The sequence below is a fragment of the Lissotriton helveticus genome, chromosome 10 (genome assembly GCF_964261635.1).
Source record: "Lissotriton helveticus chromosome 10, aLisHel1.1, whole genome shotgun sequence".
NCBI classification, from domain to species: Eukaryota; Metazoa; Chordata; class Amphibia; order Caudata; family Salamandridae; genus Lissotriton; species Lissotriton helveticus.
The window spans coordinates 434410559-434426795 of NC_136071.1; the positions used below are offsets into that span (position 1 = coordinate 434410559).

Consider the following 16237-nt stretch of genomic DNA (forward strand, 5'->3'; position numbering starts at 1 on the left):
TATTGCCATTACTTCACTTAGAAGAGTTAGTGAGCTGCAAGCTCTAACTATTCAAGAGCCATTCATTCAAGTACATGCAAATAGAGTAGTTCTCAGAACAAACCCTAAATTCATGCCAAAAGTGGTATCCCATTTTCATATAAATCAAACAATAGAACTGCCAGTGTTCTTTCAAAATCCACAGACAGTAGCTGAAAGGGCCTTGCATACTCTAGATGTCAAAAGAGCTCTGCTATACTATATAGATAGAACTAAGGCATTTCGAAAGACAAAACAGTTGTTTGTTGCTTTCTCACCGCAACACAAAGGCAACCCTATTTCAAAATCAGGTATAGCCAGATGGATCGTTAAGTGCATTCAGATATGTTATTTAAAGGCAAAACGCACCTTAACAGTTCCCCCTAGAGCGCATTCTACTCGCAAACTAGGGGCATCTATGGCTTTCCTAGGAAATATTCCTTTACACGAAATTTGTAGAGCAGCCACATGGTCAACCGTACATACATTTACCAAACACTATTGTGTAGATGTACATTCCAAACAGCAAGCTGCTGTAGGACAGGCTGTTCTCAAAACTCTTTTTCAGACTGCTGCAGCTGACACAGGCAGCCACCGCTAGAGGAGATACTGCTATACATTCTATGCACAAATATGAATTCAGCAGCCCACATGCCTCGAACGGAATATGCTACTTACCAGTATGCATCTGTTCTTGGCATGTAGGGCTGCTGACATTCATATCGCCCACCCGCCTCCCTGGTGCCTGTCGCAGCTGTAGCATTCACTCTTTGCATGGACATCTCTTACTATACTATACTCCATCTCTGCCACAATGGCGAAAAACAATCTGAGGATGGAGAGGATGCCCATGCGCACTGTAGTCCGAGGGAGGAGCCACCTATCTCGTGATACTTCGAAGATTCTTCCAGGACAACAATGTGCAATCATCCAGACCCAACACTAGGCGGCGATCTATGCACACATATGAATGTCAGCAGCCCTACATGCCAAGAACAGATGCATACTGGTAAGTAGCATATTCCTTACCTTCTGTAACTTTATCTGGTAGAGACAGGCTCTACCTGCAGATTCCTTACCGACCCGCCTCCCTCCCTGTTCTGCGAACTGGCTTGTCTTTCCCTTTCCCAGATCCCTTCTGGCATTCTTGTGCCTTTCAGTTTAAAAAAAATATATATATATCAAATGTTTTACTAAAAGAACATTATTTTTGGGCACACTGTTTTCTAGCAGTTTCTATAAGTGGCTCCGCAATTTAGCGCGGAAAATGATCAAGGAAGAAACTGAAGTCAGTGCATCAGTCAGGGGAGGGCTAATATGGACTCTGATGACTTCGACTCCATAGCGATGTCATCCACTGGATGTTATCGATGCTCTCTACCTAAGGGCAGAGTTACTGCCGTAGAAAAAAAATCCAGATCCAGTCTGGCAACTAGGAATAATTCAAAGGTAAGGAATCTGCAGCTAGGTCCTGTCTCTACCAGATAAGGCGTTCCTGATGGTAAGTAACTCATTCCTTACAGCACAGGACAAGCATAGAAAAGCATCTTACTTGGGTTATTAACAATTAGCACAGGGCTTTACCTATCAGATAGAGACTGAGCACATTGCACTTTATGGTCGCATTCTCAGGACCGGTTACACACTACTTGTTTGATGGCTTGTCCGTGTGATGGCTCTGCTTTGCAGTCCATTGTGCAAATTTCTCATATCTGTAAACTATTTGCAGAATAGCATAAACAAGTTTTATTAACATTTCTGAGGGAGGCTAATTTTAGATGCCCTATGTACAACCACTGCCCTCTAGTCCTTTATTTAACTGAAAACTGGAAATAATTAACTACCATCAAGCAAATGTTAATAAAGTTAGGATCCCTTGATGTTAACAAGCTAATTTACACCTAATGACTCATGATATATTATTGATGGTCTTAATATTTTTATTAACTTTGATCAGGTTTTCATCTATGTATGTGGTCTCTTTTTAATAAAAAAATGGGTGCTTTGTTCACTGCATTACTCTTTTGTTTATATCACGTGAAACGTTTATAGGGTTTTGTCTTGGATGGGTTATCTATGGCCGAATAAAGAATTACTGACTGACTCATTGTTTCGTTGATGGTTGGCAAATGTTAGTTGGTGGCTAGCTCATTGGTGTGGGTTTTCTGACTGACTTATGTTTGTGGGTGACAGTATAATTCGTGTGGGCTGCGTCTAGTTGAAGGTTGTGTACTGGGAACTGGTTCACAGTTGTTGGTTGGCAATTGGTTTGTGGCATTGGCATATTAATGTGGGCTGATATCCTAGCTTATGGATTGAGTTTGCCACTAGTTTATTGATGCACACTGGTAACTGGCCTATGTATGTGGCTGTAGCGTGATGCCAAAATAAATAAATATGATTAGTTATTAGCAGTTAAACAAAAGGGCCAGCATATGCGTTATGTCTGGTCTCCTAAAGTATCAGGTTTTTCAAAGTCCTATGTGTGCTATCATTTAGATCTGCACAACTTCACCATTTAGGATCTCTGACTGTCTACTGGTTATGCAACACCTGCACAACCTTGATGCCCAGAAGTCATGCAAGTTGGCTTTATGTGTAAGTCTGCTTGTGCTGAGTCACACACTGTGAGAAAGTGAGCTTCTGTTGCAGTACCCCCCCACTTTTTGCCTGATACCTGATGCACTTTTCATAGGTGTGCCCTGTGTCCCTGCCAATTAGGTACCCAGGGCCTGTGTTCCTTCCCTAAAAACTATACTAAAGCCTAAACTCAATTGGCTTCTCTGGCCACGTCAGCCCCTAGTAAATGGTACCCTAGGTACCCAGGGCATTGTGACCAGAGAAGACCCCTAATGGCTGCAGCACTTATTGTGCCACCCTTAGGGGCCCTGTACTTGACACCCACACACTGCCTTTGCAGGCTGAGTGTCTAGGTGCAGAACTAAACAAAGAGTTGACATGGCACACATCCCTGTGTGCCATGCCCACAACCCCACTGCCCTGGCATTCATCAGCCACCCCTCTAGCTTGGTACCCTATGCCAGTGGTGTGGGCACAGGTGCATGAGCCCTGTGCCCCTACAGTAATCAGGGCCATTCCTGGACACTGTAAGTACAGTGATGCCATTAAGAGCATATGGTGCTGGGAGGTTGTCATTACGAACTCCACAGCACCATAATGACTACACTGAACACTGACAAGTTTGATATCAAACTTCTTAGCACATTAAACTCACACTGATGCCAGTGTGGGATTCAATGTAAAATGCACTATAGAGGGCATCTTAGAGATGCCCCCTGAAACCTAACCTACAATCCACGTCTGGGCTGAGTGGCTGCAGAGGCTGCCACACAGCAGACATGTTGCTGGACCCCTGGGTGGAGAGCCCCCGCTCTCCTGGGCCTGTAACAATGCACATCCTGGGCGAGGTGCTAGGTCTCCTCCCCCAGGATGGGCAGGTGGAAGCTTCAAAGGGATGCCGCCTCTGTGAGCTTCTCCAGACCATTTGCTGTACCCAGGAACTGGCCCCCACCAGTCCTGACCCCCACTCTGGCGGGAAGACTGGCGAGAAAAACGATGTCAGGAAGGGTGGTGTGCCAGCCTGTGCCAACCCCACCCCTCAGGTGGGGGAGACTAGGTGGAGCACGACCCCGGGCTCCAGTCATCGTGAAGGTGGGGAGGCCTGCCCAATCACAGATAGGCTCCTACCCCCCTACCACAAGAGAGGAGCAGGCTAGGGGGGTGTACCCACCCCAGGACAGGGACCTATTGGTCCCTGTTCTTGCTCTACGTGTAACGCCCCTAAATTCAGTATTTAGGGACTCCTTAAACCTTCCTTTGTTAGATCCAGATACCGAAACAAGAAAGAACAAGAAACAAGAAGACTTGACGTGCAGCTGCTAAGAAGAGGAAGACACCAACTGATTTGGCCCCAGCCCTACCGGCCTGTCGACCCTTGAACCTGCTCATGCTAAACCTCGGCGTCTCCAGTGGTCAGCAACCTCAAAAACCCCAGAGGACCTGACTGCCTTGTGACTCTGACTACCTGGGTCTCCCACGAGCAGTGGTACTGCTCAAAGCAAGTAACAAGCCCTGGCATCAGCCCGGAACCGCGAACACTGCACATTGTGCAATGGCGAAAGCCTGGGTTGTGCTGGAGTGAACCAAGACCCGGAGGACATCCCCCCGGCGATTCTGACTCGGAATCCAGAGCCCAAGGACCCTCCTCGAAGACCCAGACGACGCCTGCAGCCTCAGGACAAAGGACCGCTCCGACCGCGAACAGCAGGGGGTAAGATTTCCCGACCTCAAAAGACACCCCTGCACCCGGCGCCCCACGGCCCCCTGTGCCCAACTCATGGGTGCCTACCTATCCTCCAAGATCCCAACTTACCCCTCGAAGTGTTGGTCGCTCTTGAAGATCCACCGTCCCGAGCCTGCAGCCTTTGTTCCCTTTTCAAGATCCTCATTGAATAACATTGAGCGCCCGACGGCTCAAAAGCACCGTGCACCCAGCCGCCCGGTGCCCCTGGCAGCGCAACCTGTATCCTATTCTAATTCCCCACTTGCCCCGAGCAAGTGACCAGAAACCCAGCTCCCACAGCCGCGTGGCCTGTTAGCCAGCAGTCACCAACCGCAGGCCCCCTGCCTCTCATTGGATAACATTGGGCCCAACTACCTCTGCACCCGGCCGCCCCTGTGCCGCTGAGGGTGTACTAACTGTACCTACCTGACCCTGGGGGACCCCTGAGTCTATGCCCAGAACCTTAACTTCACCAGTCGAGTACTCACCTGAAAACCGATGACTCACTTTCCTGCCATAGGATAACATTGACTGGTTTGACTCGAAAAATCTTCTGTGTGAAGTTTTAAAACTTTAAAATATTCATCTAAAATCAGCCGAATAACGAATTCCAAAGTACTCACCTGTAACCAGGAGAGAAGCCAGTGCTGTATCTTTTCGCACAGTACTGAACCACAAAACTAATCACAACCGTGGTTACTAGTAATCTAAGTTTCTGCCATAGGAAACCATAGAATGTTTTACTGTGAAATTTCTTCTAAGTGTCTACTTTTGAAAATTACAAATATTCCTTAAAAATCATACCTACTACTTAAACGTAGTTGCTTACCTGTTTTAAGTAGAGACCCTAGTGCTGGCCCTAGGAGCCCAGTCCTGGATTACAAAAGTAACAAGAACGTACTTTAACTGCATCTTGATTTTCCTCCCATTGGATAACATTGCCAGATTTTCATAGACAAGTTTCTAAGTGTGAAATTTTGAAATAGCTTTATATTTCTTAAAAATCATAGCAATAGCCAAATCGTTTTTGCTAAACTGTTTCCAGCTTCGACCCCAAGACTGAAACTAGGATCCAGTCTTGGGACTACAAAAGTAATCGATAAAGTAATTTGCTGCATTTATGTAGGAAACACATTGAGCTCAATGTTAAATTGTGTTTAGAATTGTGTTGCCTACTGCAACCATTGTACCTATTGTGTTTACAAAGTTTATTGCCTCTTTGAAAAGTAATTATATGAGAGTACTCATATTGAGAAAAGTACATTTTTATACCTGTTGGTTCTAAAAATAATATCATCAAATCAATGAAAGAGTGTACCTCTCAATGAGACTGGGTCCGGTATTTGAGGTCGCTCCAGGTTTCCGAATGGTTGTTTGGCTTTGCTGGCGGTGTGCCTACTAGCCACCACTTCCTCCAGAGAACCATGGTGCGATCAACGCTCGCACTACATTTCACCGCTGGGTGCCGATAATTTACGAGTACCTAACCTTCAACCAGGTTTTCAATATTTTTCCTGCTGTTTTATTTTTCACATTATGACCACCAGGTTAGGGTGAGCCTTAGCGCTCTAATACCGCCGGGGTCTACCCACTGGTCCTGACGAATGCCTAGCGATTAGCAATCTGATAGGCAGAAACATGTTGACCTCACCAAGCAGGGCATAGCTGACATATCGATCCAGCTTTTTACTGCCCGCTTGACTTTTTTAACCGTGCCTGGCTGGCCTGTGAATAAAAAATGTTTAGGTTACAACCTGCTCACTTTTAACTCACTTCACTCACCATTCACAATAATATTAACCAGATCGGCAGTAATTCTGGCGTCGAAGCACACGGGTTGGTTTTAGACCTTCCTGGTGGGGCCCGATGTTGAAGCATGTCACCAACCAGGTTGGTGAGTGTGGGCCTTCTAAAAGAATCTAATCTGATTCTTTTGTCATCTGTCTACGTCTCCTCTCATTGAGAGGTACACTCTTTCGTTGATTTGATTGTATTATTTAGGGGAACCAAGAGTGTTCCTTACAAGAAAACCCTCTCTCTCTTGTTGTTTATTGTGGTTCTAAAAATAAAACAACTATATATTTTGATATAAAAACAATTGACTTAGAGTTCAGTCCTTGAGTGTGTGAAACCTTTTGCTGACTGAGTGTGTACAACAAATGCTTTACACTGTCCTCTGGTACTGCCTTACTGCTCGACCAAGCTACCACTTTAGAGAGTACGGTCACACCTGGCTTTAACCTCTGTTATACCTCAGGGGTTTGTGGACGCTATACACGCTGTACCTTATTCTGGTCCAGTATATATAGAGACACTTTCTCACACATACATATGGTTCATGCAAATGCACAAGTACATTACTTGTAAATTCTCCTCAATGTCAAATGTATTTACTAGTTGTCTCTTATGCAATTGACATGCTTGTTGTCTTTGTTTCTCTTCTAGTTGAAAATGAGGAACATTGTGAATTTGCAAGCTTGAGAGATCTGCTCATCAGGTATGATGAATAATCAAAAGCATTGATATTTGTGACTGGAGTGTCTGGTCCTCTAAGAGCTATCTCTTATACTGCTGAAGGCTAATCATTCACTTGGCTCTCCTGTCAAGGGTGATCCTTCCTAAAATGAATCTCTGCTGCGGGGGTGGGAGGTGCTCTCCAACAAGTATCTTCGCTGCTAGTCTGGATGGAAACAGTGTTATGTTATTTATTATCTAGTCCTTATTTGTACAACTCCATGAACATCTGGGGTGAAAGGTATTGCTGGAGGAGGAGGGGAATGCTACGTGGGCATTATGCCCCAGGCATGTGCCCTTTCTGGGCCCTCTGCTCCTACTGCAAAATTAATTTATATATTTTAAAGCGAACCCTGCCTGTTTATTAATAATGAGGCAGCTAAACGAGTCCATACCACTAGATGGCACCAGATACTGGAGCTGCAGCTCTTACTCTTTCCTTGTAGGGTAACTTTTTTTTAATCGATAGAAGCAAGTGCTCCTTCCATCTGGCTTAAACCGTACAAGCGGCCATCTGAAAGGCTTGGGTACAAACATCTATCTCTACTAACATGAGGGCTTTGCCTCCAGCAAAAGTCTCTCCGATGAAGTTTATCTGTTAGTGTTTGAAAAGTTATTTAAGCACATATTGTTGGTAACAAAGCCCCCTACAGAGTTTCAAACAAGCTAAGTCACTTTGTTGCGTTCACTGAAGAAAAACACAGGGACAGCTAAACAAATAGGTGTGCCCCCCTGAAGTGACTTCATCCTTTTGCTTTTTCTATTCATTATCAAAGCTCGCTTCTAATGACAGAAAATTAGCATACTTTTGGTGAACCCCTAAGTGATTGTGGCAACTTCTTCCTCTACCAATGGTGGTGAAAGTGAACTAATAGTCTAAGGGCGCAATTTATTTTTTACTAACTGTACCCGGCCACGCGTTGCTGTGGCTCAGTCTTGTTAAATGGAAGAGAAAGAAAAGAGTAAGCACACATTTCTAATATGTTTAATTTCACAATGCTTGTGGGTATACAATTTGTTTTTGTGACTATTGTCTGTATGCGTCCCTTGCAGTTGTTGCGCAGCAAGCAAATCGATAGGGTCTGTTCGGCCTTTCGATTAAAAACACGCGCGTATTGAATACGCATGTATTCGAATCCAACCTTGTGTATATATAAACACCACTAATGTTGCAAAGTGAACCAACTCCTCCCCCCTCCCTCCACCCACTTCCCGGTCTGCCATCCTGACACCAACTGTCCATCCTAATATATGTAGACTATTGTCTCTATGCGTCCCTTGTAGTTGTTGCGCAGCCACCAAATCGATAGGGTCTGTTCGGGCTTTTGATTAAAAACACGCGCATATTCGACACACGCGTATTCGAATCCAACTTAGTGTATATAAAAACACGCGCGTATTCGAATCCAACGTTGTGTCAAAATTTCAAAGCAATCGGTGAAGAACTTTCAGAGATTTACGATTTTGAACAAACGAACATTTACATTTTTATTTATATAGATTGTTTACTTTTTCCCCTTTTGGAAAAATGCCTATTGGGTATACCCTGTTAAGAGTTTTCTAGTCTTCATGACTGTAGTGCCTTCCTTGATCATGTGTGGGGCGTGTGTGCGTGAAGGCTCTTATTAATGGAGGCTGACTCTTTCACCATGGTGGACATGCCAGCCTGCACAAACCCTTTCTTCTTATCCTCTTCCCAAAGCATGGTCTTCTTGGCGGGTGGGAAAAGACTTCCAGCACATTCACTCTATTACAGTAGTTGTCCCCTTGCTTAAAAGAAATGCACCCATGCCACTCTTTCCGTGCTGCTGCTCATCTTTGAGGCAACAAGAACAGATGAATAGCTCTGTCGGACTTGTAATGTGCAAAACTCCTTTGACCAGTCCAAACCTATCTGACCTATGCCTCTGGTTTGAGGACTTGTGTTTTTATTTATGTATAAGAGAGCACGCATATCAAAGGTTTCGTGGCACTAGTCAAGTGTAAGTAAGTGTCGAGGGAATGAACATCCAAACAGAAAAAGAGTAGCCATCAAGAAAATACATAAAAAATCCAGAGAACAAAGCATAATAAGAATGAGAAAGTGTGTTTCAATACCCTTGTTTTTAATGATCTTGTAAAGAAATTAAGATCAAGTTCAGAGCAAAGATGCCCTGGTAGGGAAATCCACTCCTTCAGGATGAAGACTAAAAAGCTCCTCCCTCCATACACCTGCATCCTATATTTGTGAAGTATTAGTAGATTTGCAGTGGAGGATCGGACAGCCTATACTGGTGTGTCATTAGGAAGTGTTTTGTTACAAATTAGTGGGCCATACTGGACACAACCTTAAAGATCAAGCAGCAGGATTTAAATTGTATTCTTAGCCTGATTGTCAACTAGTACAGTTGTTTAAAAAAAGCAGTGGTATGAATTCTTATGGCCACTTTCAAAATCAGTCCAGCCGCTCCATTCTGTACTGACTGCAATCTTCCAAGATCGCATTTAGTAACTCCCAGGTAAATGAGCAATTTCCTGGTAGTTAGGAGACCAACACAATTTGATGCCACCGAAAGTATGTTGGTGATCAGCAACTCTCAAATGAAACCTAAGTACGCCCAAACATTTAGCAAACATTATAGGAATAGGTGGTTGCCCCATTTCCATAGGCCAATAATGTTGAGTCCAAAGGTCAGGGTTATATTTAGGACTATTATTTCAATCTAGTCTACATTGAGTTTTAGATGATTGTACTTCATCTGTGGCTGGATGAGGCACATTGTGCCTTGACAAATTTGTTGGGAAGCATTGCCACCATCAAGGTGCATCAGTATCTGAGAATCATCTGCATAGTAGTATAAAGGGGATCCTCTTGCTGTCAGTTCACTCATCAGAGGTATCATGAAGCTATTGAATACAAGTCGGTACAGTGAAGAATCCTGCGTTGTTCCACAACTCAGATTAATCACTCCTGCTCAATAAGGGGCAAGTTGGATTGCTTGAGAGCTAGCTTTTAGGTATGTTTCTAATAGTACATACAGGATACCTGTTCCGTCCACATTGTGGACATGTTGTAACATGATGTTATGATCTATCCTGTCAAATGCTGCAGGTAGGTCCAACAATACTAAAACAAAGAGTAGGCTTTTGTCTATATCAGCTCTGAGAACGTCAATAAGAGACACTATTACATTCTATGTGTTATGGTATGGACGAATTCCAGCTTGAAGAGGGTCTAGATAGTTTGAATTGCCACATATACCTCTAGTAATTTGGGCAAGTAAAGAAATCAGACAGTAGTTCTTAAGTATCGAAGAGTCATCACCAGGTTTTTTCAGTAATGAAATTACAGTAGCTTTTTGAAAGCTTTTTGTTACTTCCCTCAAAGCCATAGAATGATTTAAAATGAAGAGCAAAGGCCCTATAATAGCTGAGTGCATTACTTCTGAAGGGCATGGGTGAAAAGGAGATCCAGATCCAACTAGGGGAGAGGATGTAGCCTTACGGCTAGACTGGTTGCATTTGAACCTGGGGAACTGGGTTTGAGTCTTGGCAACGACGCTCAACATCCTGTGACTCTGGACAAATCACTTTAATTCCCCGTGCCTAACAAAAATGAATGTGTCTCTTGTAACGTAACTTGTGCTATGTAAAGCGCACTGACACCCGATTTCTTGGGTCTAGTTCACGCTATATAAAACTCTATAATTCAAACTACTTTTTTTAAAAACTAGTTTGAGTGTTGCAAAATCTCCATAGGTATAAAATCATTCCGTTAAACTTGATTTTGATCATCAGAAGGGGAATAGACTACAAATACTGACTGTTCACAATTATTTCCTTTTATTGACAAAGAAGGTATTTAATTCATTGGAGCATATTTGAAAGTTATACCTTATTAGAATAACAGGAGCTTTTAGTTTGAACATTTAAAAGAGGCAGACCTACAAGTGGATGTGCGTTTCCATCTTGGCCACCAGAGAAGGCCCAATTAACCCAGTAAAAAGTCAATATTCTGGATATCAAGGATACCCTGCACAACAGCACTTGACAGACCTACCACTGAGATGATCTACCTTGGTTACTGCTCTTCCTCTGGACTGGGCCTACCAAAGCAATTTGGGTGAAGCCTTGTTGCCATGACCCTAGGAGAGATGGAGAGCTTACTAGCCTGCATGAGAAGCTGCACTGCAACTGCCAGGAGGAGCTGATTGTAGGAAACTGGCTCTGTGCACACTATACCTCATTTTGGTATAGTATATACCGAGTCCAGTGGAACCTCACAGGTAGGCAGAGGTAAAAGTAGATAGCACCTTTCTCTCTATTTGTGATAGTGTGGGCGAGCAGTAAGGCTGTATCAGAGGGTAGTGTTAAGCATTTGTTGTACACACTCAATCTGTAAATGATGTTACACACTCAAAGATTGAACTCAGGCCAATTTTGTTTGTATAAAAATATTAAATTATTTTATTTCTAGAACCAAGCCAAAAAGGTAAGTAATATCAGTTTTGCAACGTGAATCTTTCTGGATTCACTATGCTGTGCATTATTCCGCGGTCTAGTGGCTGCGTCCGGAATCAGCCTTTTCTCTTTTTTTCGTAGCTCAGGTGGGCGTCGACGTCCCCTCTTTTGGTGTCCTTCCTGTGACGTTGGCACGCTTCCTGCGGAAGCTCCCACCTTTGGGCTACATCTTCAGATTCTTTTTTCTGCCATTGGGTCTGGATCATCACCGAGAGGCTCCAGAGTTTTTGGGAGAAAAGAAGGAGGAAAAGACTAAAATCTAACGTAAAAGATTGGAGAAGATATCGGGGAACAAGACCACCGAGCCGGGACAACGAAGAAGGAGGAGAACTTCGAAGACTTAAGTCCTGCGCATACAGGGGGGCCCCTGAACGCAGGAATGGACAAAACTCTGTTCAAATTCTGCCGCAATTGCCACCACAAATAAGCGCAGAAGGACCAGCACCCGGTTTGCAACCTCTGCCTGCTGGTCGACCACGAGAGCAAGGATTGCAATGCCTGCTCCGTTTTTATCCCGAAGACTCTCGGGGTTAGAGAGAGGCAGAGAAGAGCCAACCACAGTGAGGAAGAGGACAACATCGCCGAGGAAGCAGATGACTTCACGGTCGTAGAGACCGATAAGAAAACATCAAAAGAGGTAGGAGAGGCGTTGACCCCTAAAACCCCGACTGACTCTCGAAAGCCTGAGTCAGACTCTCGAAAAACAGAGTCTAAGTCCACGAAAGGAGCACCGGCGCTGAAAATTTTGACAGCCGCAGCTGCATCCAGGGACCAACAGCCCAGCGGATCCTTCGAAAAAGGACTCAGAAACGGCGAAAATACAAGAAAAGCATAGGTCGTCGAAACACCTCCCCGAAAAAGCACTCTTGACGCCGAAAGAAAAGGACCCGAAGGCTACTAAGACGTCCACGTCGAAGAGATCGTCCGAAACACTCTACGCCGAACAGGCCGCCGAGATGGAGAGAAAAAAGAAAAGGCTTGAGGCCGAAATGGATAACATCCTGCAAAGGACAAGAGAATTCGACGAGCAGATGAAAAAGTTCACCATCCCGTCGAAGCCAGTGCCGACAATCGTCGAGGAGGAGTTTAACGCCGAAGAGCTGCCGAAAACTCCCGAGCCCCAAGAACACCAAGAGGAAGAGGGCCTTATCTATGAGGAGGAAGGCGAGGAAGACCAGCACTCAAGTTTGGGCTCGGCATCCTCGGTGGCGCAGGACCTGGATTGGCAAGACCTCGACACCGAAAGCCTGGAAGAGGCCGTGGAGACGTAGCCTTCGAGGCCCTCACCGACAGATGACATTGGTATCTACAACATGGTCATCAGGAATGCGGCAACAGCTTATGGAGTGAAATTGGAGGAAAAAAATACCAAAAGCCTGCTTCCTCTTAGAGACCCTGCTCCCCACTCAAACCAGGAGTCAATTCCTCCCCATGCTACCAAGTGTCCTGGACCAGGGGAGGGAGGCATTCAAGGAACCAGCAAGCTGTAGGTCTGTCACACCTAGGACAGAGAAGAAATACAAACACTCCTCTAAGGACCCTCCTTACATCCAGGGATCCGTTAAGGCTGACTCCATCATTGCAGCAACAGCCAGAAAAAGGGCCAACGTTCCCACAAACTCAGGCCCACCACCAGAGAAAGAAAGTAAGAGGATAGACCTCACTGGAAGGAAAATTGAGAGGAATGCAGCAGTACACTGGCGCATTGCCAACTCTAATGCCCTACTCAACAGACATACTTACCAGCATTGGGAGGAGGTCGGACAGCTGCTCAAACACCTCCCAGAGCAGTACCAACAGAGACCAACACACCTGGTGGAGGAAGGCAAGAACATAGCTAACTCATGCCTGAAATCAGCCCTGGATGCGGCAGACACATCCAGCAGGCTCATGATGATCGGGGTCACAGAAAGAAGGCATGCCTGGCTGGGGATCTCAGGCTTCAAGCCGGAAGTACAGAATAACATTCTGAACACCCCCTTCAATGGAGAAACCCTGTTCGGGGCACCAGTGGATGAGAAACTGACCCAACTCAAAAAAAGAGAATGACAAGGCAAGGTCCATGGGGGCCTTGCAATTCAGAGGAATGAGAAGGGGCACCCTCACACGGAGGGTGCCCCTTCTCAGGGGGAAAGCAGCCGGGAACGTCACACCAGACATTTCAGCAGACCTACCAGGGCGACAATCAAGCACAGCAGGGCCAGCAAAAACAAACCTGGCAATACCAGCCTCGGGGCCAGTCCTTTCGCGGGAGGGCGCATGGACGAGGGCAAACAAGAAGAGGGGGCAGCAACCCACCTCAAAGTGACTCCGTCCTGCCAAGCGTGCCCACCCACACGACCCCTCCGAGGGTGGGGCACAACAAGGTCAACAAAAGAGGGCTACACGGACCAAACATCAACAAACATGTAACACCAGTAGGAGGCAGGCTAAAACATTTCTTCCAGGAATGGAAGAAGATAACTACAGACACATGGATACTCAACATCATACAGTTTGGATACTGCATAGAACTGGAAAAGAAACCACCAAACAGAAAACCAAAGAGGAAGGCGCACTCAGCAAAAGAACTAGCGCTACTCCTAGAGGAAGCACAAGAACTCCTCCAAAAGGAGGCCATTGAACCAGTTCCATTCAAAGAAAGAAACAAGGGAGTGTACTCAAACTATTTCCTAGTACCAAAAGTGGACGAAGCGCTAAGACCCATCGTGGATCTAAGGTTCCTAAACCAATACATAAAGACATAAAAATTAAAAATGACATCCCTACAAGAGGTCATTCCTCAGATAAAGGCCGAAGACTTCATGTCCACCATAGACCCAAAGATGCCTACCTACACATTCCCATGAACAGGCAGTACAAACATCTACTAAGATTTACCATCAACAAAGAACACTACCAGTTCACAGCCCTAGCCTTCGGATTAAAATCAGCACCAAGGGTCTTCACCAAATGTCTCGCCGCCGTGGCAGCGCACCTACGGAGGGAAGGGATTCATGTATACCCTTACCTCGACGACTGGCTAATAAAAGCAAGTTCCCACAGGACATGCAAGGAAAACGCACAGCAGGTCACAGAAACGCTGACAGAACTGGGATTCTTCATACACTGGGGGAAATCCTCAATGGAACCAGAGCAAGTGAAGATCATCCTGGGTGCACGGATCAACACCATACAGAGCAAGGTGTTCCCCAGCGACAAGAGAACACTTGCCTTGCTGAAGGAGACACGCCACTACCAGAAGGGGCGAGCTCTGACAGTGAGGACAGCGAGCAGGATCATGGAGATGATGGTGTCCTGCATACACCTGGTCCCCAATATACGGCTCCACATGAGCCCATTCCAGGAATGGCTGCAACAACAATGGTGGTACAAAAGGGGGTGGTGATGGACGGAGCATCTGAACCAATCAAACACTCACACCCAGTCAACAGATCTGGGTTTGATCCATCACCGTTCTTTAGCCCACTCTCCCACCCCAGTTCAGACATGGCCATATGCAAATCAGTCTGACCCTGTGCCTCATGGGAACAGTCAGCCCGAACTGCCAAGCCATGTCTTCCCTGGACCAGAATCAAGCTTCCTAGGACCGGTTTCTGGCATTCCAGCCGTCTTCAGCCAGGCTTGCTTGAATCCAGTGGCAAAGTGAGCAAGGGACTCACGTCTGAGCATACCCTGCCAACTTATGGCTAACAACAATGGTCACAAACTACAGGGAGTTGGGAAGATCTAGTTGTTGTAATGCACGCAGTGCAAGAGGAGATAGCGTGGTGAAACAAGGAGAACATAAAGGGGAAGCCTTTAACACCACGAAACCCAACAGTGACCATCACCACAGATGCATATCAGAAGGAATGGGGAGCACACATGAACCAGCTCAAGGTGCGGGCATGTGGACTCCAGCAGATGCGATCAAGCACATCAACTACCTGGAACTAAAAACTGTGTTCCTCGCCCTAAAAGCCTTCCAGAAACAACTGTACAGGCAAAGAGTGTTGATACAAAGCGACAACACCACAGCGATGTTCTACATCAACCAACAGGGAGGAACACAATCAGTCGCACTATCCAACCTAGCGCAGGACATATGGAGATGGGCCACTCCACTCCACTCAGAATAGACCTCCTAGCTATACATCTACCAGGAAAGGACAACGTGGAGGCGGACTGGCTCAGCAGACAGACGTCAGTAGCTCAATGCACAAGAAATGCAAAGGCTATTCAAGAGGTGGGGGACACCAACAATAGACCTATTTGCAACACACCAGAATGCAAAATGCCGATTCTTCGCATCCAGGCAACCAGGGGAACAATCCCAGGGGAATGCCCTATGGATAAGCTGTTAGAAACAATTTGCCTACGCTTTTCCCCCTGATACCACTGATGCACAGGGTATTGTATTGTATTGTATTGATGATTTGTAAAGCGCGTTGGCTACCCAGGGGCGTCCCAGCGCTATAGAAAAGAGTGAGTTGGGCTGGAGAGGCTGGAGTAAGAGAAGCTGAGTGAAAAGTTAGATTGGAATTTTGCTGAAGAGCCAAGTTTTTAATAGTTTACGGAAGGTGAGAAGGTTAGGTTCTGATCTGATAGGGAGGGGAAGGGAGTTCCAGATCCTAGCCAGGTTGTAAGAAAGCGAGAGGCCTCCACATCTGGCCTTCCTATGCGTGGTACTGAGGCGAGGTGGGAGGTTGTAGACCTGAGTGGGCGGGAGGGTAGATAGGCTTTCATCAGGGGGGAGTTAATAGAGGGGCCTGTACCCCAGTAGGATCGGTGTGCGATGCACATGCTCTTAAATTCAATTCTGGATCTCACCGGGAGCCAGTGAAGATCCTTCAGTCTGGCTCTGACTGAAGTTCGGCGGGGGATATCCAGGAGATTCTTGCCACACAGTTTTGAATGACC

General features: G+C 45.8%; 1 protein-coding gene across 1 annotated transcript in view; it reads left to right on the forward strand.

The window, feature by feature from the left end:
- The window catches only part of SEPTIN12 (septin 12), a 539550-nt gene that overhangs the window by 486090 nt on the left and 37223 nt on the right, over positions 1-16237 (forward strand). The window contains exon 11 of the mRNA XM_078662920.1: positions 6767-6818. Within this exon, the coding sequence (XP_078519046.1) occupies positions 6767-6818 (52 nt within the window). The remainder of the gene's footprint in view (positions 1-6766; positions 6819-16237) is intronic.